Source organism: Saccopteryx leptura, chromosome 2, assembly GCF_036850995.1.
Source record: "Saccopteryx leptura isolate mSacLep1 chromosome 2, mSacLep1_pri_phased_curated, whole genome shotgun sequence".
In the NCBI taxonomy this organism is placed as follows: domain Eukaryota; kingdom Metazoa; phylum Chordata; class Mammalia; order Chiroptera; family Emballonuridae; genus Saccopteryx; species Saccopteryx leptura.
In genome coordinates this window covers 333,166,384-333,191,363 of record NC_089504.1, presented here as the reverse complement: position 1 = coordinate 333,191,363, position 24,980 = coordinate 333,166,384, and the positions used below count along the sequence as shown (strand labels likewise).

The 24,980-nt window shown below is 50.5% G+C and overlaps 1 protein-coding gene across 7 annotated transcripts in view; it reads left to right on the top strand.

Annotated features, from left to right (window-relative positions):
• The window catches only part of RPH3AL (rabphilin 3A like (without C2 domains)), a 157,744-nt gene that overhangs the window by 71,485 nt on the left and 61,279 nt on the right, over window positions 1-24,980 (top strand). For 6 of the 7 annotated variants that reach the window (XM_066363560.1, XM_066363561.1, XM_066363563.1 and 3 more), the window contains exon 5: window positions 15,273-15,359. The exons of the other annotated variant lie outside the window; for it this stretch is intronic. In XM_066363560.1, coding sequence (XP_066219657.1) covers window positions 15,273-15,359 — 87 coding nt within the window. The remainder of the gene's footprint in view (window positions 1-15,272; window positions 15,360-24,980) is intronic. 7 annotated transcript variants of the gene reach the window in all.

Here is a 24,980-nt window from a genome sequence, read left to right as displayed (position 1 = left end):
TCAGGGTGGGTGCCAGAGGCACAGAACAATGAGTTTTGTCTCACAGCTGTGGCAGCTGCTGCTCCCTGACCTGCAGGGACCAGTGCAGGCCAGAGGAGCGTGTTCTGGGCAGTGACCCTCCAAGTGCTAGACTGAGCTTGGTTTTTGTTGTTTTAAAGCCATGGTAGGTGGCCCTGGCCAGTTATCTCAGTGGATAGAGCATCGTCCCGATGTGTGGGTGTCCCAGGTTTGATACAAGACAAGCGACCATCTGCTTCTCTTTTCCTCCGCGCCCCCTTCTCTCCCTTTTCCCCTCCTGCAGTCAGTGGCTCCAGCGGTTCTAGCATCGGCCCCAGGAGCTGCTGAGGATAGCTTGGTTGGTCTGAGCATTGGCCTCAGGCACTGAGGATAGCTCAGTTGATTTGAACATCAGCCCAGATGGGGGTTACCGGTGGGTCCTGGTCGGGGCGCATGTGGGAGTCTGTCTCACTATCTCCTCTCACTAAAAAAAAAAAAAAAAAAAAAAAAAAGCCATGGTAGGTTTACTTTTCAAATCTCTTTGTCTCAGGCCATGATTGAGTTCATGTCCTCTAACGGAGAAGCCCGTGTTGGGGGGGGGTTGGCATGTGCTCTGAGACCCCCACATCTCTGGCGTTTCTGTGATGCCATATATCCTTCCTAGCCCCTCAGAGGTAGGTAGGCAAAAGACAGTGATTATACCCATTTTCCAGGTGGAGAAACTGAGGCTCTGAGAGAAACTTGCTCCTGGTGGCATAGCCAGGGCTTACGCATCAGTTCAGAACTTTGCTCCTGTACTAAGAGTTGAAGACTTTAGGAGACATGCCCTCCCAAACGAAGGTGATATTCAGTGCCAGCTTGTCAATTGAGTTCCAAGTCCCCAGTGCCAACCAGCCACAGGAGAGTGTGGCACCCTGCCCCCACCCAAAGCCATCTGCCCAGAGAGTGGGCCTGGGGCTTTGCTCTAGTTTGTCACATCTCAGGAGATGGTTGGGCAGAGCCCGGACACATGTGGAGGTCTTCAAGGGGCTTGTGGGTGTTGAGTCATGAATGAGTCACTGAGGTTAGCCCCTCATTGAATGGGAAAAACTCTCTGTAGGCTTGGGTGCAGGTTGGGCTTGGAGCTGGGCTTCTTCCCTGCGACCGCTGTCTGGCACTTCCTCGGGCCCCTTGCCACCAGAGCTTAGTGGCTCTTTTCCCTGGGTCTGGTCATTGTAGATTCAAGAAAATGCGGGCAGCAGGAAGCAGTGTTGGCAAATCTGTTTAGCAGCTGTTACCAGGAACGGTAATTTTGTGCAGACTCTTGTCCTCTGTTGTGGTAAATAACAGATAATGACATTTCCAGTCCGTGGTGTGCCCGGGCGCTGCGTGCGCGGGCCTCGCTCACCGGCTGTGTCCGTTCTGCAAGCTGCCACACTTCGGAAGGCCTGCGATTCTTCACTGCCCTCAAATTGCCTGTTTTCCTGCCACAGCCTTTCCAGCATGACTCTTTGCTGTTGGCTGACCTTAACTTGAGGTGGATTTAGCCTGTCCTCTGTTCTCTGAAAGGAGGCCATCAGGGTGCCCCTCCCACTGATGGGGGCAGCTGGGAAGGGGGCAGGGAAGGGGGAAGCCGGCCTCTCTTCAGAGGCTTCTTTTAGCCCAGACCTCTAACCCAGGAAAGAATCAGGCATTTCTCAGAGGCAGCTTGGAGGGTCTTCACTGTCTCCTTCATAAACTCTTTTCTCACCCTTGTCATCCCGCCTTCTGTAGGAGGGGTGACTCTCCCAGTTTACAGATGGAGAAACTGAGGCTGGGAGGGATTATGATCTGCCAGGCCTTTCAGAGACCCCTGTGTACAGGAACCACATCTGCCACACTGAGTTTCCAGGCACAGACACTATACTTCGGGCCTGGCAGGGAGGGGGGCCCAGGCACATGGGTCCCACTGCAGGGCCTCCCGCTAGGCTCTGCTGCTTTGGGGGGAGTCTCATTAGCCTTCCAGCTCATTCTGTGCTCTTCTGCTTGTTCATCTTGCTCCAGTGCAGCTCTGATCAGTGTGCTCAGCTCCCAGAGTCTTCAGTGGCTCCCTACTGCCTGCACAATGAAGTCTAACCATCTCCACAGGGTGTCCAGGGCCCTCATCCATTCCCTAGGCACAAGCTGCTGACTAGCAAGCAGCATGAATGAAACACCCAGGCTGGAGGAGCTGAGGCCTGAGGGTCTGCCCGACTGCACCTGGCCCAGACCTGTTGCTGCTCTCCTTGGAGTTCTGTTTCTGCATATCACCAGGTCCCTAATTAGTCATTAGTGCTGCTGGAATTTTCAGAAGCCTGAGGGTGTTTGTCTAATCTGCTGTATTTTTGAAATGATAAAACAAATAAGTTCCAATCACAAGTATTTACCGTCTTCGAGGATGACACTGGAGTGGCCGTGGAGCAGGCAAAGGGCGTTTTCACATAAACTAACCTTTTTTTTTGTGACACAGAGAGAGAGACACAGAGAGGGATAGGAATAGACAGGCAGGAAGGGAGAGAGATGAGAAGCATCAATTCTCTTTTGCGGCACCTTAGTTGTTCATTGATTGTTTTCTCATATGTACCTTGACCGGGGGGCTACAGCAGAGTCAGTGACCCCTTACACAAGTCAGTGACCCCATGCTCAAGCTGGTGAGGCCACACTTAAGCCAGTGACCTCAGGGTTTTGAACCTGGGTCCTCTGCATTCCAGTCCAACACTTTATCCACTGTGCCACCACCTGGTCAGGTTAAACTAACCTTTTGACAGTCATGATGATCCTGGAAAGTCAGAGAAGACAGTGCTGACCTCTGGAACCAGCCGGGCTGTGTGTGTGTGGGGGGGTGGGGGGGCTGAAATGTCCCATGCTGAGTTGTTAGGGGCAGAGCTGGGGGGCGGGAGGGTCTCCTGACTTTGGCCAGTGGAGTGCACAGTCACTGAGGGACAGTTTTTTGTGTTATTTTTGTGTGTTTTTTTCAGAGACAGAGAGAGGGATAGACAGGGACAGACAGACAGGAACGGAGAGAGATGAGAAGCATCAATCATCAGTTTTTCGTTGCAACACCTTAGTTGTTCATTGATTGCTTTCTCATATGTGCCTTGACCGTGGGCCTTCAGCAGACCGAGTAACCCCTTGCTTGAGCCAGTGACCTTGGGTTCAAGCTGGTGAGCTTTGCTCAAACCAGATGAGCCCGCACTCAAGCTGGCGACCTCAGGGTCTCGAACCTGGGTCCTCAGCATCCCAGTCCGACGCTCTATCCACTGCGCCACCGCCTGGTCAGGCTGGAGAGACAGTTTTAATATGATGGAATCAGCACTTCTCTCTAGATGTCTCACTGTGGGAGCACACAGGAGGGAGTAGCTGGTGCTGGGCGAGGGGAGGTAGTCAAGGAAGGAGGCATCAAGGAGAAGACATTTGAATTCTACCCGAAGGATACATGGAAGTTCACAGCTTGGGCAAAAGCACGGAGGTATGGAGACACCTATAGTGTTGGGTTGGCAGTGCTATGGGCTTGGCGAGACTGCAGGGTTAGGTGGAGGCCAAGGAGGAAGGTTCTCACATATGTGCATTCCTTTCCTTGCCTTTCTGCCCTTGACCTGTGAGCCCTGCTGTGCTCTCTGCCAATCCAGGGCCTGGGAGCAGCAGGGCCTTAGAAAGTGTTGCTGAATGCTTTTGGCATCGTTGGTCCCAACCTGCAGCTAATGTTGCTGTCCCCTAAATCCTAGGGGCAGGGATGGTGGAAGGTTAACCAGAGGCTCCTGCCTCACCCTCCGGAAGGCAGGGCTGTGGTTTCAGAGCCTTTGATGTCTGGCCGAGAGACTGGTCACATGCCTTGGAGCCATAGAATTTCAGAGCCATAGAATTTCAGAGCTAGGATTTTCTCGGCAGATCTGGCCAGGGGCTCCTTGCATGGCCAGGGGCTCCTTGCAGCCAATGTCCTTTCCCCACCATGGGGCTTTGTAAAGGCAGTCCCCGAGGAGCCAGGCTCACTTGCAGCCATTAGCTCAGGGGGTGCTGAGTGGGGCAGGGCATTTCAGGACACCGGATGTGAGGATTAAAAAAAAGGGAAAAAAAAGATCCAACCTCTTCCTTGGATGTTACTCTGCAAAGCAGGCTCCTTTAACAGAGGCTGGACCAGGTGACTGCCAGGTGGCAGATGTGCCTCTGGGTGAAAAGCTCTTTGTAGGAGGCCCTGCCGGCACTTCTGGAGAACAGAGGCTGGTTATACAAGGGCTGGGCTGGGGGAGACTGACGCTGGCTTTGTCTGCCTGTCAGTTCTCTGTGTTCATGCTCCTGACGTGGCCAACGTCTGTCTCAGAAAGTGGGCTGCCGCCTGACCAGGCGGAAGCACAGTGCATAGAGCGTCGGACTGGGACGCGGAGGACCCAGGTTCAAAACCTTAAGGCCACCGGTTTGAGTGCAGGCTCATCGGCTTGAGAGTGGGTCCACCAGCTTGAGTGTGGGGTCACTGGCTTGAGCCCAAAGGTCACTGGTTTGAGCCCAAGGCCACTGGCTTGAGCAACAGGTCACTTGCTCTACTGGATAAGAGAAAGCAATCAGTGAGCAACTAAGGTGCCAGAATGAAGAACTGATGCTTCTCATCTCTCTCCCTTCCTGTCTGTCTGTCCCTATCTGTCCCTCTCTCTGTCTGTCTCCCCCCAAAAAAATAAAGAGAAAGAAAGTGGGCTGCCATTATTTCCAGATCGCCACTGTCCACAGGATAATTTGCTCCCAGTTACATCTGTTTCCTGGGCCCCCTAAGCATCCTCCTCGGGAAGTGTGGGGCCATAGAGAGCGTGGGTAAGAGGTAAGACCAGGATTTGGACCCCAGTCTGCTCTCTACTGACTACCCTGTATGAACCTGGACAAATTACCTAAGCTGTCTGCCTCAGAACCATCATTATCTTTCTGTTTTAGTGTTTTTATTGATTGATTTTTAAAGAGAGAAGAAAGGAGACAGAGAAACATCAATTTGTTGGTTCACTTATTTATGCATTTATTGATTTGTTTCTTGTATGTGTCCTGCCCGGGGATCGAACTCGCAACCTTGGCATATTGGAACAACGCTATAACCACCTGAGCTACCCATCCAGGGCCCAGTCCTGTCATTGCTAAGTGAATGATCTGTGTAAAGTACTCATGCTATACTTGAGCACACAGTACGTGTTAATAAGCTCTTGCTTTTATTATTCTGGAGCTGGGTTCGTATCCTGGCTCTGCCACCTCCTTGTCACATTAACTCAGCCAAGCCACCCAACATGCCTGGGCCTCCAATATCCTCATCTACAACATTCAGATCATAAAACCTTCCTCAAGGGGCCATTGTGAATGTAAATGAGATTAAATGTGACAACGATAATGTGTGTTGAGTGCTGAGCTTGGTGCTAGGCAAGGAATAAGTGCTCAATAAATGGTAGCTAGTATCATTATTGTGAGTTGTAATTCTAAGTAACCATACAGAAAGAGCAAGATGGACGTAAGCTGCTTCCTTCACCCCCTGGGCCTTCCCCTGCCCTGACTCCCTTGCAGCCAGAGCAAAGGTGAAGGGCTGCTGACCGCTGTGTGACATGGCTGTCCTGGGAGACTGCTGGTCTGAGTATCATCTCTCAGTGGTTCTGATGGAGCTACGTGGACCTGCGGCTAGACATCGGGAGAAGCTGACAAGCTCAGGCTCCATCACTTCCAGGAGCCCAGGCTGGTGATCAGGCGCAGAAGCAAGGGGTTTGTTCCATTCGGGCTGGCAGGGTAGAGAGGCTGTGTCTAGAGCTTATGAAAAGCTTGACGGGGGTGGTGCAACTCCATCTACCATATATGCTTCCTCCCTTGGCAGGCTGGCTCGGGGACGGGGGTGGGGGGCAGGTGCACATCATGCTGGGAGATTTTAGGAAGGTTGTGTTCCAGAACCCCTGATAGCACGGTTCTCAGAAGAGTGGCTCATTTCTTTCTTTTGTTGATTTTTAGGGAGAGAGGAAGAGGAAGAGAGAGAGAAACATTGATTTTTTTGTTCTACTTATTTGTGGCATTTCTTGCATGTATACTGACTGGTATAGAACTTGCAACCTTGGCATATCAGGATGATGCTCCAATCAACTGAACTACCCAGCCAGGGCAAGGGTGGAAAGTTCTTATTGCACATTGATTTCTAGTCCTCAGAAATCCTGGGGAGAGTCGCTCCCTCCACAAAGGCCCCATGAGACCCTAAAGGTCTCCTTAGGTGTTTGAGTGGACAAGCGTGAAGTCCTCATGTGGTTTCCTTACCAGGGGCTGGTGGGGCTCCTCCTCTGTCAGAACTTCAGCCTTTCAAAATCCAGCCTCCCTTTGATATGTAAGGAAACTTTCCACATTCTTTCATGATGCTATTTGAAATTTCAACATAACATTCTACATTTGAAAAAAGAAACCATACTGCTCACAGAAATTAGGGGATATTTCAAAATGAAAATGAAGCGTTTAAAAAAAGAGACATTTGATTTTTTTATTAAATAAGTACATCAGAAGGCCCTGGCCGGTTGGCTCAGTGGTAGAGCGTCGGCCTGGCATGCAGAAGTCCCGGGTTTGATTCCCGGCCAGGGCACACAGGAGAAGCGCCCATCTGCTTCTCCACTCCTCCCCCTCTCCTTCCTCTCTGTCTCTCTCTTCCCCTCCCGCAGCGAGGCTCCATTGGAGCAAAGATGGCCCGGGCACTGGGGATGGCTCCTTGGCCTCTGCCCCAGGCGCTAGAGTGGCTCTGGTCGCAACAGAGCGACGCCCCGGAGGGACAGAGCATCGCCCCTGGTGGGCGTGCCGGGTGGATCCCGGTGGGCGCATGCGGGAGTCTGTCTGACTGTCTCTCCCCATTTCCAGCTTCAGAAAAATACAAAAAAAAAAAAGTACATCAGAAAAGCAAACAAGTCAAAGAAAGTTGTTCAACTTTTTTTTTTTTTTTACAGAGACACACAGAGAGAGAGAGGGATAGATAGGGACACACAGACAGGAACAGAACGAGATGAGATTAATCATCAGTTTTTCATTGCGACACCTTAGTTGTTCATTGACTGCTTTCTCATATGTGCCTTGATCATGGGGGGCTACAGCAGACCAAGTAACCCCTTGCTCGAGCCAGCGACCTTGGGTCCAAGCTGGTGAGCTTTGCTCAAACCAGATGAGCCCGCGCTCAAGCTGGCGACCTCGGGGTCTTGAACCTGGGTCCTCTGCATCCCAGTCCGATGCTCTATCCACTATGCCACTACCTAGTCAGGCAAAGACAACTTTTATTTCATTGGTGAAAACGCACTATACAAAAGTCTGAAAGTACTGGAGTGTCTGCACGTTCTCTGATCCCCTAACTTCTGTGGACAGTGGAAGACACAACACATGTCCTGTCCTCAGGCTCCGGAGGTTCTGTCACCCCCTCAGAGGACAGGGACCCCCAATGATATCACAGATTGCTGGCCGTATGTTGACATTCACAGAAACACACTTGTGACCCTGGCTGGTTGGCTCAGGGGTAGTGTCTGCCTGGCATGTGGAAGTCTTGGGTTTGATTCTCAGTCAGGGCACACAAGAGAAGCGACCATCTGCTCCCCCATCCCTCCTCCTCCCCCTTCTCTCTCTCTCTTTCTTTCCCCTCCCTTACCCTCCCCTCTCTTCCCTCCTTCTCCCCTCCTCACAGCTCCCCTCCCCTCTTCTCCTGCAGCCATGGCTTTAATGCAGGCATCCCCAAACTACGGCCCCGCGGGCCGCATGAGGCCCCCTGAGGCCATTTATCCGCCCCCCCCCCCGCCGCACTTCCGGAAAGGGCACCTCTTTCATTGGTGGTCAGTGAAAGGAGCACTGTATGTGGCGGCCCTCCAGTGGTCTGAGGGACAGTGAACTGGCCCTCTGTGTAAAAAGTTTGGGGACCCCTGCAATGGTTTGAGCAGTTTGGCCCTGGGCCACTGAGGATGGCTCCATGGCCTCGCCTCAGGCACTGAAATAGCTCGGTTGCTGAGCAATGGAGCAGTGGCCCCAGATGGGCAGAGCATTTCCTTGTAGGGGGCTTGCCAGGTGGATCTAGTCTGGGCGCATGCAGGAGTCTATCTCTGCCTCCCTGCCTTCTTGCCTCCCACCTCTCACTTAATAAAAGAAAGAAACACACACATGAGGGTTCACTCCAGCCTCTAGAGTGGTCATCTGGCTCTTGCCTGAGACAGGCTGGTTCCAGGAACTGTCCCTGGCTGTTTCCTCCAGCCCTTTGTCCCTTCTGTGTTTATATGCATAGTTCCCTGTACACACATGGTTCTTTGTCAGTGCTTTGCAGTCATGGTCACACTTAATGCTCAGTGCACGCAGGCCAGCGTTGGTGTGCCTCCTCCCCGCTTCTTGACACCTCATGCTGAGCATATACTTGGCGCCCAGCGTGTCCTCCACAGATGCCTGCTGATTGAATGAACTCCTCGAGACCAAGTGCCATGGCTCATGTGGTCCCCTTTTGATCATACATTGTTATGTTGGCTGGGTTTTTTGTTTTTTTTAAACCCTCTTCTCAGCTTCAGATTGAATAACCCTTCTCCACTCCTTTACCCAGCTCTTGTTTGAAACCCTGGCTGCTTCCAACTGTGCCCTGTCACCCATGCTGCATGCCCCTTGGGCCCCATCGAGACAGCTCAAACCTCCTTTATTTCCCGTGTTCTCTGGAAAAGTCAAAAACCCGGCACACAATCTCTGGTCCCTAAAGTGATGCTGAGGATAACCAGGACCAGGAAGATTGAACAGGGGCTGGTGGGCGGGCCCAGTGGAGGGGCAGGTGGGCAGCCTTTGTCCAACCCCAGCCAGCCTGGCAGTTCCATCCTGCCTGAAGCACCCCCATCCCCCATCAAACACTCACAGTGGGGTGGGGCTCAGGCACGGAGATGATCCGAAGCCCATGCAAGGCGTGATTTCTTATTCTGTGCTCGTGAATGGTCATAATCAAGAGCTGCTTCTGTTGCCTTTTTAACCCTCCTCTCCATCCAGGATGTGCTGCTGACTGCCTGGTGAGTGGCAGGCGGAGGGAGGATGTGTTTTGGAAGCTAGTCCTGAAATCTGCAATGCTTCCTTTCCTCTGGTAGAGGTGGCTAGGGGCTGGGGTCTTCCCTGGGCTGGGGTTTGCTGGTAATCCTGGAGCAGCGTCACTGGAGGGAGAGGCCGGGCCTGCAAGAAGGTGGCGGTGCAGCCTTCAGGAAGCCTGGGTGAATGACACAGGCCTGGCCCTAACTGGGTGATACACCTGCCCCCACAGCCGGGGTGGAGGAAGGCTGGTGTTTCCCTGGGGGGCATTAGAGTAGGAAGCACAGAGAGGCTTGTCTTCCTTCTGAAATTCTCTGGTAACCTCCTGGCTCCTTTCTCAGACCAGGCAGCAGGTGACTGCATTAAGGCTGTGTGTCTTGGGGTCCTGGTGACTCTGTATTCGCAGTGGTCAAGGCTAAGGTCAATGTGCCCTCAGCCCCCAGGCTGTGTCCTAATGAATGGAAGGAGGGGCTTGGCTGTGCCCTTCCGGTTGAGGCTTTCCTGGTCTGTAGTTCTGGAGGAGGGGCCGAAGCCCAGGGAGCCAGTTCTGTCTTCCTTTGGAGTGCGGGTGAGAGTGTCCAGTTAGAAAAGTCTCTTGTCTGGACAGTGACCTGGGTTCGAATGGGGTACACATCCCACCTCCCTGTGTCGAGTGATTTAACATTAAGCCTCAGATTCCCTTTTTTATAAAACAGGATTATGAATATTAAATGAGATTCTACATTTAAACACCTAGCTTGGTGCCTGCTGTAGCACAGTGCTCAATAAAGTATATAACTGTAATAAACCGTACTTCCCCATGTATAAGACGCACCTTAATTTTGGGGCCCGAAATTTGAAGGAAAAAAAAGCATTACATAAAGTTATTGAACTCAAGTTTCATTCATTATAAAATTCATACAACTCTTCATCACTGTCAAAACTCCCATCCATTAGCTTGTCCTCGTCTGTGTCTGATGACAAATCACTGTCTTCAAGAATGAACGCAAGAACAAGTGCAAAAAAGCAGGAAATGCAAGTAAAAAATATCTACAACCACTGTATAAGATGCACCCAGTTTTTAGACCCCAAATTTTTCAGGGAAAAAAAAGTGTATATTATACATGGGGAAATACGGTAATATGTACATCAATAGCTAAACTGTTTGAAGTCATTTGGCAACAGAACTTGGGTTCCAGATTCTGATCTATGGCCTCAAGGCTGTTTCTAGGCTGACCCCCAGGGCTGGCAAGGCACCTCCAAGCCTGGATGATGAGCCGGACTGAGTTCCTGATCAGAGGGTTAGTGACCCAGTGAAACCATGGAGGGGGCAGGTCTGTCTACTTCTGAGCCACAGTCAACCAAGAAGTTCTGTCTCCCGCCTATCTGTGCATGTATGTCAGCTTCTTTCATCCTTCTCGACACACAAAAATCCAAATCTGGTCAAAAAATGAAGTTGGAGGCGAGTGATTTCCCAAAACATTTAGCATAAGCTGCCTTTAAATAGGAATTCTACTTATCCATTTAAAATAGATTTTGACTTAGCACAGTTTGATTTCCGTTTTGGCCGATATCCTTCCAGATATCTTTCTGTGCGTGTTATCGACCTCTAAATAGCTACAGGCACATATACATATTCATATGGCAGAGAATTACACTAGACATACTGTTTATACCGTGAGTCCTTTTTACTTAATTTATTGTGAATATTGCTCCATTTCAGTACCTATACCACTTTATCGTGATTGTTTTCACTTTTTCTGTTTTATATCATCATTATTTTTGTTGCTACATAACTTTCCCTAAAACACAACCGGATTTTTTTTCTTGTGGAAGATTTGATTTCTAGCAACAGGAACACATTATGTGATGTGAAATGCATGTTTGTAGGGTCATGTCTTCACGCTGCTTCATGCATGTGCTGCCATCATTTGTATGTAGTCATTTCTTCTTTACTTTTGGGGGGTCGGGGATGACTGCTCTGTGAGCATCATCCACAGCATAGTTCACGGGAGAGACCATTCCACTATAAATGTCAGTTGGTTGGAACTCTTGGAAAAGTCTCTTTCCAAATGAGTCTTGCTAGTTCATAAACTCCTCTGTTCAATGTGACACTTGTGGAGGACAAAGAGTTGTGCCTTGTTCATCTTTGTCACTCCTACAACTGTGCCTTGCCTCCAGTATCGACTAAATGTTTGCTGAAGCACCAAGTATTTGCAAATGAACCATCGTCAATATTCATTTCTGCAGCACAGAGAACATTTTCCTGGCTTGTATGTACGGAACATTTGAGCACAATTTCATCTTTTTTTGGTTGACTGAGCGTCATGAACATTGCTGTCTGTGTGATAGATGATAATACCGCGAAGCCCTCGGGGCGCAAGGCTGTTTCCCAGTTACTGAATGTTCTCAGACTGCTGTTCCTGAAGGTGCTGGTGTCTGTGCGCTGAGCAGTTTCGTTCCCAGCCCTGCACTGCACCTCCTCCCTTCTCCTGGCCAGAATTAGTTTGGGAACACCCCTGTAGAGCTGGGGGTTCTGTGTGAGATGGGTGGGGGACTCACAGTGGGGATGTGAAGGCCCAGCCTGGGAGCAAGGGGCCTGAGCTCTGGCACACCTTGCAGAGAAAGTACAGTTGTCGTTTCTGCCTCCTGGCGGTGGTGTGAGAAGGTGCAGGTGGTAGATTGCAGTGAAGATGCTCCAGGCAGTCCAGGGGCAACCAACCCAAAGTGGCCAGGATTATGAGGATGTCTAGGAGGGTTCCAAATCAGACCTTCTAATGAGTCTGCACACACAGGCAGCCTGCAGGGTGTACCCCAGGATGGGGGGAGAAGGGACGTGTGGAGTGCGACCCTTAACAAAGGTCGTTCCGTGTCATTTCCCTTATGGTTGAGCCAGCCTGGGTTCACACAGCATCCCCTGAGAGTGAGGCCGGCTGACCAGCAGCCCCACCACCCCGGACACTCTGCCCTCACACAGAAGAAAGAGTGTGGCCAAGTGCATCCCAGACAGAGGCAGTAGCACAGGCCAAGGTCGTACAGCAGGAAAAGCATAGGAAAGACCAAGGACTGAAGGCAGGCCAACGTGGCTGGAGTTCAGAGCAGTGGGGCAGGGGGAAGGGCTGGCCAGGAGGGAGAGTCCAGCCTGAGCAGGTATTAGGTTGTCTTCATCCAGAGAGCAACAGCAAGTCTTTGGAAGCTTTTAAGCTGGTAGGGATGGGAGAAATAACATGATTAGATTTGCATCTTGAAAAGATCATTCCTGGCTGCCGTATCGGGAACCAACTGGAGACTGGCCAAAGTGGGGGTGAGGAGACTTGCTGGGAGGCCCTGCTGCAGGCCAGGCGTGGGAGGTGGCATATGTAAGGGGCCCTCACCGAGAACCGGGCCATGCTGGCACCCTGATCTGGGACTTCCAGCCCCCAGAACTATGAGAGGAGTGTCTGTTGTTTATGCCACCCAGTCTATGGATTTTTTGTTATAACAGCCAGAGCTGACTAGGGCAGGGGCAGAGACCATACTCCCCCCAACTTTTGCTGACTGTGTGGGGCAGAGTGGCCCCAGAGTGGAAGGGAGGCTGTGGGGAAGCCCAAGGAGCGTGGCTGGGGAGGCTGCCGGGTCTGCGCTCCCTGTCCGCGGCTGGAAACCTGTCTCCTGTGAAGAGCGGCTGCCCTCCCTCCTGAGAGGGACTGAGGAGGGCAGAGCCGGACTCCCCAGCACGAGTCTGCTCTAAGGACCACTGTCACGGAGCTGATGAGCCCATGGGGCTACACACCCACCCCCAGCAAAGCCTTGTCCAGGTCATTCCGTGTCACTTCTCTGCCTGTTCATTTGAGACTCATCAGCCACACTCCCAGGCACATGAACCAGCTCCTCGGAGAGCCGTTGCACCGGCTTGGCACCAGACAGGGAGGGCATTGTCCAGCTCTCCTAAGGTCGAGAAGAAGGGAGCCCCCCAGATCTTGATTGTCCCTAAGTAGCTGTGGGACCTTGGGCAGTCTTTAACATTGCTGAGCCTCAGTTTCCCCATCTTTACAAAGGAGATCCTGGCTCCCGCCTCCTCCACACTTGGTTGCCTGGCACACACAATTGCTCAGGACATGGTAGAACCAGTCTTCTGTTCTCTCCTTGTTCCCAACACCACTGTCTGTGTGCTTGGAGGTGAACTGTCGTCGCACCTGTAAACACAGAGAAAACTCAATAGGAAATGTCACCTCTTGCAGGGCCACACTTATTTTCATATACACACCATTTATTTATACTGGAGAGTAGGAATTAGCAAGGAAAACAGCCAGCTGGCTTCAGCACCTCCGTCCTCTTTGCCCCAGGAGGAGAGGCCCACCTTATGGGCTTTATGGGGAGCCCTGTCCTACAGGTAGAAGGATTGGGGGTGAGCATTGGGAGGGGTATTGAGAGGCGACTTTAGTGGAGAAGAGAGAGTCTTCAGGTCAGGGATGGCGGCTCAGGGCCCAAGGGGGGCGGTGGCTGAGCCCCTGGAGAGGCTGAGGCCCAGCCTGGCACAGATCCCAAGCCCAGGTCTGGCACAGAAGTAACCGGGCATTTCCCTCTTTGAGGGACCGTGGGAGCTCCGAGGGAAGCAGCATAGCAGTGAGCACCCCAGACAGGGGACCCTCCCCAGGAGTGCTGCCCCTCAAAGACCCCAAACCCAGGACCTTCATGAGAGCTGGGAAGGGGCCCCAGTCGTGACTGAGATGGACTTTCTTTTTTTTTTTTTTTTTTTTTTAAATTTTATTTTATTTTATTTATTCATTTTAGAGAGGAGAGAGAGAGGGAGAGAGAGAGAGGAGAGAGAGACAGGGGGGAGGAGCTGGAAGCATCAACTCCCATATGTGCCTTGACCAGGCAAGCCCAGGGTTTCAAACCGGCGACCTCAGCATTTCCAGGTCGATGCTTTATCCACTGCGCCACCACAGGTCAGGCCTGAGATGGACTTTCTTGCCAACCCAGAGAGCTGGGAGCGTGGGAGCTGGGAACATTTTATTTGAAGAAATAGAAGAAAAGTGATATTTCTCATACCTGAGTATTGGATGATATAGCAAATGCACCCCCCCCCCCCAAGAATGTATCAGAGCCTCCCTTCTACTAAGAGCTGGCTCCCACCTCCCGCAGTGCTGGGCTCAGCTGCCCAATCAGGCGATGACGACATGCTCTGGGAAGCCAAGCTGGTGACATTTTCCTCCGTGGAGAGGTGTGCTTCTTGCTCAGTGGGCAGCCTGCAGAAATGGCCGAGCAATAGATCCAGCCTGCCCTCAGTGGTGGGGGCAGGAGAGAACCCCCTTGTAGGGACCAGGCAGCTTCCTCGTGGCAGAAAGGTTGATTAGCCCCGTGCAACAGTTCTCAGAGGAGGACCTGCTGTCACCAAGTCAGACTCTACCCGGTTAGCCCGGAACAAATCTCAGCCACACCAAGTCCCCCTCCATCCCACCACGTTTCACCTGGCCTTTCCCTCGCCGTGTATTGCTGTGCATTTCGGGGAAGCAAAATATGTATTTAGAAGTTGTGAGCTTAAGCAACTCTCTAGAAGGGAAACCCTGCAGACACTGGGTTCTGGCTACTCATATGTCTGGAGAAATGACATCATGGCTCTCAAGTCAGACCCGAGTTTGTTACTTGCTGGGTGAACTTGGCAAATTCTCAACCTGCTCCGCGCCCCAGACCCCTCACCTGTAAAATGGGCCTGATGTTTACGTAAGAGGGTTCCCGGGATCGTTCAGTGATGGGACCTAGCGTGGAGTAAGTGCTCAAGCCGTCACTGGTATTTCTCACCACATCCTCTTCTCACCTGCCCGGGCACATACATGAGTTTTTTGCACAGTTATACACAAATGTATGTTTTCTTTGTTGAATGACATCATTTTCTGCCCACATTTCCAGGGACGAACACATTCCGCTGTGTACAGGCCATGTCAGATTCTGTTGTGTGCACTCGGATCTTCTGCGGGGACTGGGCGTGTGGGTTGTTTCCAGTCCTCTGCTGTTGAACATGCTGCAGCTGTGAATTCCCGCAGGCTTATTCTGATGTGCTCCTAACAGAACGTAGTTGTGGGGCTGAGTCTATATCGTGGGGATCCATGGCTGGGCACATCCACTGTGCCCTACAGCCCCCTGCGGGTGTTAGATGACCTGTGCCCTTTGGGTTATCTGCCCATCTGGCCTGAAGCAAAAGCCACCCCCTTGGAAAATGGCAAAGCGTTCCTTGATTACAGTTTCCCCAGCCCCTCAGCTGAGGAGGAAGCAGTCTAAGTGTTTACCTTCCCGTGTTCTCTCTCTTGTAGAAAGTCTGCACGAAATGTGGGATCGAGATCTCCCCTGGCCAGAAGCGGCCCCTGTGGCTGTGTAAGATCTGCAGTGAGCAGAGAGAGGTAGGGTGCCCAGGACGACTGGGTGGGGGTACTGGGGCCTGGTCTGGGCCCTCCCCATTTGGGGAAGTTCATGTTGTCACTGGGAGGGACTTATCTGGAGGTCGAGGAGGACCTCCTGAGCGGTGACCAGGGAGAAGGGTGGGAGGGGTCAGCTGCTGGCTTGCCCATTTTCACAGTGCAGAGGTGGCAGTGGGCCCTGGTTCTGGTACGCCTGGGGTCTTTGGTTTCAGTGGGAAGCCCCTCACACTCAGTATAGGTCATGTGGCATGGCGGGAGGTCTATAATTATGGCTGCTCCAGGTTGAGTGTTTATTATGAGCCTGCCACTGTGCATAGTTATCTACATGTATGAGTTCATTTCATCCTTTCACAACCCCCTATGTGGGTGCTATTAGTATCCCCTTCTGATGGGGTAGTGGACACTCGGGAGGTTCACTAACTCAGGGGCACCGAGCTGGTTCATGCGGGAGCCAGAAATAAATGCAGCTGTGCTGTGCTGTGATGATGCTACCCCAAAGTCCCTTCCAGTGTTAAGGTTCTATAATTCTACCTCTGACCCCATTTTAGGGGAAGAATTCAAGGTTCAGTGAGGCAGAAACAGGTGGGGTGCTTAAGCCAGCATCTCCTAACCCCAAATCTAGGGCTTTCGTCACGGTACCAGGATCTGAAGTGGGGCCACACCATAGGACGTTGGCAGGCAGCTTCCAGGGAGGGTCACGGGACAGGGAGGGCGGGAACCAAATGAACCCAGCAGAGGGAACATGGGAACATGCCCCTGCTTTTCCAGATGTGGATTTTTTTTTTTTTTTTTTTTTACTTACTTTGTTTGGCACTTGGTATGTGCTTTTAATCTGAGAATCCATAAAATGTCTTCAGTTATGGAAACTTCGCAGCCAGGCTGTCCTGGAGTATTGCTGTCCTGCCATTTTATGTCACTACTTCTGCAATTTCTGTTGGTCTGGGAGCCTCTCAGTCCATCCCCCATGGCTCCCAGCTGCTCGTGTTTATTTCTTTATTTTTCTGGGTAAACTGTTCAGTACTGTCTTCTAGTTCACTAACCCTTGGGGACTACCTCCCAACTGCTGGTGGTGGTGACTGTCTTTCTCAGCATCAGCTTCCCTTAGGTCAGGGGTCCCCAAACTTTTTACACAGGGGGCCAGTTCACTGTCCCTCAGACCATTGGAGGGCCGGACTATAAAAAAAACTATGAACAAATCCCTATGCACACTGCACATCTTATTTTTTTTTTTTTTAATTTCACCACTGACAAGCTGGGTAATCTTTTAATTTTTTATTTATTTATTCATTTTTAGAGAGGAGAGGGAGAGAGAGGAGAGAGAGACAGAGAGAGAGAAGGGGGGAGGAGCTGGAAGCATCAACTCCCATATGTGCCTTGACCAGGCAGGCCCAGGGTTTCGAACCGGCGACCTCAGCATTTCCAGGTCAACGCTTTATCCACTGCGCCACCACAGGTCAGGCCTGCACATATCTTATTTTAAAGTAAAAAAAAAAAAAAAAACGGGAACAAATATAATATTTAAAATGTAGAACAAGTAAATTTAAATCAACAAACTGACCAGTATTTCAATGGGAACTATGCTCCTCTCACTGACCACCAATGAAAGAGGTGCCCCTTCTGGAAGTGTGGCGGGGGCTGGATAAATGGCCTCAGGGGGCCACATGTGGCCCGCGGGCCGTAGTTTGGGGACCCCTGCCTTAGGTGCTTTGGAATTGGGGTTTGTGTGCTCATCTTGAATAAGAATCAGTTTCTCCCTCTTTCTCTCCTTGCCCATCACCTGCACCCAGATCCTGGGTGCCCCAGTGCTGACCCAGGTGTCTTGGATTATTGATGAGCTGCGTGACCTTGGTGATAATGGGAATATTCTCAGAGCCAATCATCAAAGGGGTGGGGGTGGGGCGGCCTGGCCAAGCCCTCGTTATGTGCGTGCTGCCGCCAGCTCCTCTCAGCATTCATAATCTTAGGGAAGCTCTAGGCTGGAGGTGGGGGGACCCTCTGCTTTTTTCAGCTTCTTTTCCCAGGTGGGAAATTCCTTTACCAGCCCCGATGTTCAGCTGTGGTCCCCCACCTTCCCTGGGACACTTCTAGTCCCTGTGCCCTAGAAGACCAAGCTCCTGGTTTTCTCCATCCGCTTCAGGACCCAGAGCTCCACAGGTTATGCCTTCAGCTTCTCAAAATAGTAAATATTTGGGTTTCTCATCCATTAAGATACTCATCTTGTGTTTGAACACAGATAAGTTTACTTGTTGTTTCTAGGACATTTTCTTCTGCCACTGCTGTGTTTTGGGAACAGGGCAAGTACTCAACATGTGAACTAACATTCTGTCTTGCCCGGAGGTCCCTGATTTGTCATCCCGAAATGGAGGTGATAATCTCCATTTCTTAGAGATGCTGTAAGAATTCAGGAAGGTTTTTTTTTTTTAATTAATTAATTTATTTATTTATTTTACAGAGTCAGAGAGAGGGATAGACAGGGACAGACAGACAGAAACGGAGAGATGAGAAGCATCAATCATTAGTTTTTCCTTGTGCATTGCAACACCTTAGTTGTTCATTGATTGTTTTTTCATACGGGCCTTGACCGTGGGCCTTCAGCAGACCAAGTAACCTCTTGCTCGAGCCAGCAACCTTGGGCTCCAGCTGGTGAGCTTTTGCTCAAACCAGAGGAGCCCACGCTCAAGCTGGCAACCTTGGGGTCTCGAACTTGGGTCTTCCGCATCCCAGTCCGACTCTATCCACTGCGCCACCTCCCGGTCAGGCAGGAAGGTTGTTAAATATACAAAGGATACATGTCTGGCATGGCATAGGTACTCTGTAAATATTAGAGGCCTCTCTCTGCCCCCTCCCCACTAGAAATGCCCCCTTTCAGCTTGAGGTCCTTCTGGTCCTCAGGGGATCCCATTTAAGATGCAGCTGTCTGTGAGAGAGGAAATTCCTTCAAGCAGTATCTTGGGGGAGACACCTTAGCAGGATGAAATGACAGTTACCGCTGAGCTGTTAGAAGACAGAGATGAAGGAGCTGTCATGGAAAAGAAGATGGGTGAAAGGAAAGACGAATTTAGCAAGCATAATAACTTAGTGGAGGGCTGCAGCCGTAGCTGTCCCTGTCCGTCCCCACCACACGTTACCTCTTACCCTTGATAGTCCTGGGATCCCACATGCAGGACCCACCACCAGCCCGTCCTAATCACTGGAGCTCTGAAGTGCCTAGAAAATCTGAAATAGCTTAGGCTAAATTTTCTTATCTTTCCTAAGGCAAAGAATATCAGGCTGTGAGTAATGCTATCAGTTTGTCCTTGAATTTCTAGAGGCCAGTAAAACTTAGCAAGATGAAGAGTGCTGCATTCTGTCTCTGCAGTGCCAGGCAAACTGTGCACGTGCAGTAGGTGCGGACAGGCACAGTAGTGTGCGTGTCTCTGATTCTGGGAGCCGGTGGGTACCGTACCCAGGTGCTGCCTTTTCTTGCCTGCTTTCGGGGAGGGAGAGTGACAGGGTAATTGGTTTCCTAACGCCTCTTTTTACCCATTGGAAAGATAGCTAATCACAACAAAGAGTTAGCTAAATAGAAAGATAGAAGGAGCATTTAAAATGTCATTTTAAGTGCTGCATATAGCTAGTTCTAAATCTGTGATAAAAATTAGGAGTTCTGTCCTTCAGGAAAAACCACGTCCTGATGGAAGAACTTGAATTTTCTGATGGAGACTCTTATACCGCTCTGTCCAAATACTCTTATCTGTCTTTTGGATGCTTCACTGCCATCGTCTGTCTGTACTTTCAAGTATTTCTTTCTGGAGTGAGGTGACTGCTGGTTAAATGTCCCTGGGGCTGTTCGGTTGGCGTGGCTGCCAGTTTTCTGCAGAAGTGCCGTGGTTTGTGCTTCAGCGCCTCTGTTCTTTAAGGCCTCCCAGTCTGAGGCGTGTGTTCATTCAGGCACTCGGCACATGTTTATTGGGCATCTTCTATGTGCCAGGCAAAACAGCTCTTCTCATGGGAGGGAGACCACAGTTAAGTAAAATACCCACTTTTCCACAGATGGTGATAAACTGCTCAGGGTAAAGGGGGAAAGGGTGCTGGGGAAATGGGGGTAGCTGTTATTTTGTATAGGGGTCAGGGAAGCTTTTCCTGATATAATGACATTTTGAGCAGAGCTCTAAAGCACACTATATGTTTGTAGGGATGAAAAGCATTCCAAATAGAGGTTATGGTGAGTGCAAAGGCCCCGAGGCAGGGGTGTGATTGCTGATTTTAAGGAATAGCAAGGAGACCAGTGTGACTGGTGTCAGTCAGAGTTCAGAGAGTAGGTTGGAGACATGGCAGGGGGATCAGATCAGGTTGGTTCTTGTAAACCATTGTAAGGATTTTGGCTTTTATTCTAAGTGAAATGAGGAGCCCTTGAAGGTGTGGAGTGAAGGAGAGACATGACCTGAATCCTCCTCCTCTTTTTAAGGGATGCTCTGGCTGCTGTGTTGAGAATAAATTATAGCGTTATAATGTCAGAGGCAGTATCATGATATTCTATCATTCTTACTTAGTATTGCCCCAGATATTTAAGTTCTTGACTGTTGTGACCCTTAGAAATGTTTATTTTTAAAAATATTATCGGCTCTGGCCAGTTGGCTCAGCAGTAGAGTGTTGGCCTGGCGTGTAGAAGTCCTGGGTTCGATTCCCAGTCAGGGCACACAGGAGAAGTGGCCATTTGCTTCTTCACCCCTCCTGCTACTCCTTCTCTCTCTCTGTCTTGCTCTCTCTCTTTCTCTCTCTCCTCCCCTCCCACAGCCATGACTCAAATGGTTCGAGCACTTTGGTCCCAGGCACTGAGGATAGCTCCATGGCCTAGCCTCAGGCACTGAAATGGCTCAGTTCTGAGCAACAAAGCAGCAGCTCCAGACAGTCAGAGCATCGCCCCCTAGTGGGCTTGCCAGGTGGATCATGGTCAGGGCACATGCGGGAGTCTGTTCCTCTGCTTCCCTGTCTCTCAATAAAAAAATATATGAGGCCTTGGCCAGTGGGCTCAACGGTAGAGCATTGGCCCGGCACGTAGAAGTCCCAGGTTTGATTTCTGGCCAGGGCACACAGGAGAAGCACCCATCTGCTTCTCCACCCTTCTCCCTCTTCTTCCTCTCTGTCTCTCTCTTCCCCCTTCCCCAGCCAAGGCTTCTTTGGAGCAAAGTTGGCCTGGGCACTGAGGATGACTCCATGGCCTCCGCCTCAGGCACTAGAATGGCTCTGGCTGCAATGGAGCAACGCCCCAGATGGGCAGAGCATAGCCCCCTGGTGGGCATGCCGGGTGGATCCCGGTCAGGCACATATAGGAGTCTATCTGACTGCCTCCCCACTTCTAACTTCAGAAAAATACAAGAAAAACCAAAAAACAAAAAAAATATGTATATACATATACATTTTACTCCTCTGGTTATGAAATTAGCATGGATCACTGACATTTATAATGCATTAAAAAATAAAGTAGCCCTGGCCGGTTGGCTCAGCGGTAGAGTGTCGGCCTAGCGTGTGGAGGACCCGGGTTCGATTCCTGGCCAGGGCACATAGGAGAAGCGCCCATTTGCTTCTCCACCCCTCCGCCACACTTTCCTCTCTGTCTCTCTCTTCCCCTCCCGCAGCCAAGGCTCCATTGGAGCAAAGATGGCCCGGGCGCTGGGGATGGCTCTGTGGCCTCTGCCTCAGGCGCTAGAGTGGCTCTGGTCGCAAGATGGCGACGCCCAGGATGGGCAGAGCATCGCCCCCTGGTGGGCAGAGCGTCGCCCCTGGTGGGCGTGCCGGGTGGATCCTGGTCGGGCGCATGCGGGAGTCTGTCTGACTGTCTCTCCCTGTTTCCAGCTTCAGAAAAAAATAAAAATAAAAAAATAAAAAATAAAAATAAATAAAAATAAAGTAATACACACCCAAAATATCAATAATCTTACCATTTGTCACTGCTAACATTTTGGCATATATACTTCTGATTGTGAGGTTTTTTTCTTATATTTTTGAACTTATGTATTAAAATGAACATATAAGTAGTTCTTAGTATAATCAAGAACTCTTTGTAAACATTCTGTTATATGGAGATTCTGCTAATTTAATAACACATTAAGTATTTTCTTTTATTAATAACTGTGCATAGCTTCTTTTTTTGTGACAGAGACAGAGAGAGACTGTGAGAGGGACAGACAGACAGGAAGGGAAAGAGATGAGAAGCATCAATTCTTCATTGTGGCTCCTTAGTCTTCTTAGTTGTTCAGTGATTGCTTTCTCATATATACCTTGACCAGGGGGCTGCAGCAGTGCTAGTGACCCCTTACTCAAGCCAGTGACCTTGGGCTTCAAGCCAGCGACCTTTGGGCTCAAGCCAGTGACCAAGAGATTATGTCTATGATCCCACGCTCAAGCCAGTGACCCCGCACTCAAGCTGGTGAGCCCACACTCAAGCTGGATGAGCCCATGCTCAAGCTGGCAATGTTGGGGTTTCGAACCTGGGTCCTCTGTGTCCCAGTCCGAGCTCTATCCACTGTACCACTGCCTGGTGAGGCTTGCATTACTGTTAATTTATCTCATAATTAGTTGGTATGTGATTTTAATCATTTTCCTTTTTGTTTTTTAGCAAGAGAGAGAAAGACAGGAAGGGGTAGAAATGAGGAGCATCAACTCAAAGTTGCATCATTTTTAGTTGTTCATTGATTGCTTCTAGTATGTGCCTTGACAATGGGGCTCAAGCTGAGACATGACCCCTTGCTCAAGCCAGTAACCTTTGGGCTCAAACCAGTCACGATGGGATCATGTGGATGATTCCATGCTCAAGCTAGCAAGCCTGTGCTCGAGCCAGTGACCATAGGATTTCAAACCTGGGACCTCAGTGTCCCAGGTTGACACTCTGTCTACTGTGCTACCAACAGTTAGGCTATTTTAATCTTTTTTTTTTTTTTCTGAAGCTGGAAACGGGGAGAGACAGTCAGACAGACTCCCGCATGCGCCCGACCGGGATCCACCCGGCACGCCCACCAGGGGCGATGCTCTGCCCACCAGGGGGCGTCGCTCCGCCGCGACCAGAGCCACTCCAGTGCCTGGGGCAGAGGCCAAGGAGCCATCCCCGCTCCAATGGAGACTCGCTGCGGGAGGGGAAGAGAGAGACAGAGGAAGGAGGGGGGGGGGCGGAGAAGCAAATGGGCGCCTCTCCTACGTGCCCTGGCCAGGAATCGAACCCGGGTCCCCTGCACGCCAGGCCAACGCTCCACCGCCGAGCCAACCGGCCAGGGCCTTAATCTTTTTATTTTATTTTTTTTTATTATTATTATTTTTTTGCATTTTTCTGAAGCTGGAAACAGGGAGAGACAATCAGACAGACTCCCGCATGCGCCCAACCGGGATCCACCCGGCACGCCCACCATGGGGCGACGCTCTTCCCACCAGGGGGCGATACTCTGCCCATCCTGGGTGTCGCCATGTTGCGACCAGAGCCACTCTAGCGCCTGGGGCAGAGGCCACAGAGCCATCCCCAGCGCCCGGGCCATCTTTGCTCCAATGGAGCCTTGGCTGCGGGAGGGGAAGAGAGAGACGGAGAGGAAGGCGCGGCGGAGGGGTGGAGAAGCAAATGGGCGCTTCTCCTGTGTGCCCTGGCCGGGAATCGAACCCGGGTCCTCCGCACGCTAGGCCGACGCTCTACCACTGAGCCAACCGGCCAGGGCCCTTAATCTTTTTAAATAAGAGCACCTCAGCCCTGACTGGTAGCTCAGTGGATAGAACATCAGTCTGGCATATGGACAACCCAGGTTTGATTCCCAGTCAAAGCAACCATCTGGTTCTCACCTCCTCCCTCTCCCCCTTCTCTTCCTCTTCCTTTCGCATGGCCAGTGGCTCAATTGGTTCGAGCATGGCCCTGGGCACTGAGGATAGATCAGTTAGTCTGAGTGTGACAGCTTCAGGTGCTAAAAATAGCTTGATACTCGAGCATCGGCCTCAGATGGGGTTGCTGGGTAGATCCCAGTCAGGGCACATGCAGAAGTCTGCCTCCCTCACTATCTCCCCTCCTCTCACCTAAGAATTTTTTTTTTAAATAAGAGCATGTCGGTGATATTTTCTGAGTCTTTTGCTACATGATAATAGCTGTTGCCTTTACACAAAGAAGATAACTTGATTGATAATACAATTAACCATAATCTTTCCCACTCAGAATTCTGTGGATTTGCCCTTGTTGTCTACCCAACAACATGTGAAAAGAGCCACCATGAAAGACAGCAAAAGGAACTGTGAGAATTGATATTCAGGGAACTAGGGATGATAATGAAACTGTGAAAGAGATATATAAATAAGGTTTTGTTCTTTTTTTTATTTTTTATTTTTCTTAAGTGAGAAGCAGGAAGGCAGAGAGACAGACTCCCACATGTGCCCCGACTGGATCCACTTGGCAAACCCCCTATAGGGTGATGCTCTGCCCATCTGCGGCCATTGCTACATTGCTCAGCAACTGAGCTATCTAATTTATTTTATTTTATTTATTTATTTTATTTATTAAATGAGAGGCAGGAGGCAGAAAGACAGACTCCTGCATGCACTACAACCAGATCCACCCAGCAAGCTCCCTCTGGGGTAATGCTCTGCCCATCTGGGGCTGTTGCTCTGTTGCTCGGCAACCGAGCTATTTTAGCACCTGAGCTGAGGCCATGGTACTATCCTCAATGCCTAGGGCCAATTTGCTGGAATGAGCCATGGCTGTGGGAGGGGGTATGAAAGAGAGAGATGGGAGAGGGGGAGGGGTGGAAGAGCAGATGATCACTTCTCCTATGTGCCCTGACTGGGAATCAAACCAGGGACTTCCACATGTTGGGCCAATGTTCTACTGCTGAGCCAACCAACCAGGGCCACAACTGAGCTATTTTAGCACCTGAGGCAGAGGCCATGGAGCCATCCTCAGCGCCTAGGGCCAACTTGCTCCAACTGAGCCATGGCCTCAGGAGGAGAAGAGAGAGATAGAGAAGGGAAAGGAGGATAGATAGAGAAGCAGATGGTCACTTCTCCTGTGTGCCCTGACCGGGAATCAAACTCAGGACATCTATACACTGGCCGATGCTCTACCGCTGAGCCAACCAGCCAGGGCCAATAAGGTTATAAAATTAGTTAAAAGAGATAACAGAAGGAATAGAAACCAAATTCAACAAACAGGACCTTTGAAAAAAGAATTGAGCAAATTTGAAAAAGAAACAAATGAACCATTTTCTCTTCTGAAAATGAATGTTGTTAATGAATTTTAAAACTCAGTTGCACTCTACTTCAGTCCATTTTAGAGCAATAAACCTCATCATTGCCATTAACAGCCACAGGTATTTCTTCATCATTTGCTTCTTATTGATGGTGTATTGTGTTTAATTCCTAGTTGGCACTCCCAACAGTCTAGAGTATGTGGTCCCTGATTTCCACTATACCAATGGGGTGTGTGTGTCAGAGACAGAGAGAGAGTTAGAGAGAAGGATAGATAGGGACAGACAGACAGGAAGGGAGAGAGATGAGAAGCATCAATTTTTGGTTGCAGCTCCTTAGTCTCCTTAGTTCATTGATTGCTTTCTCATATGTGCCTTAACCGGGGGTGGGGGTGGGGGGCTACAGCAGACTGAG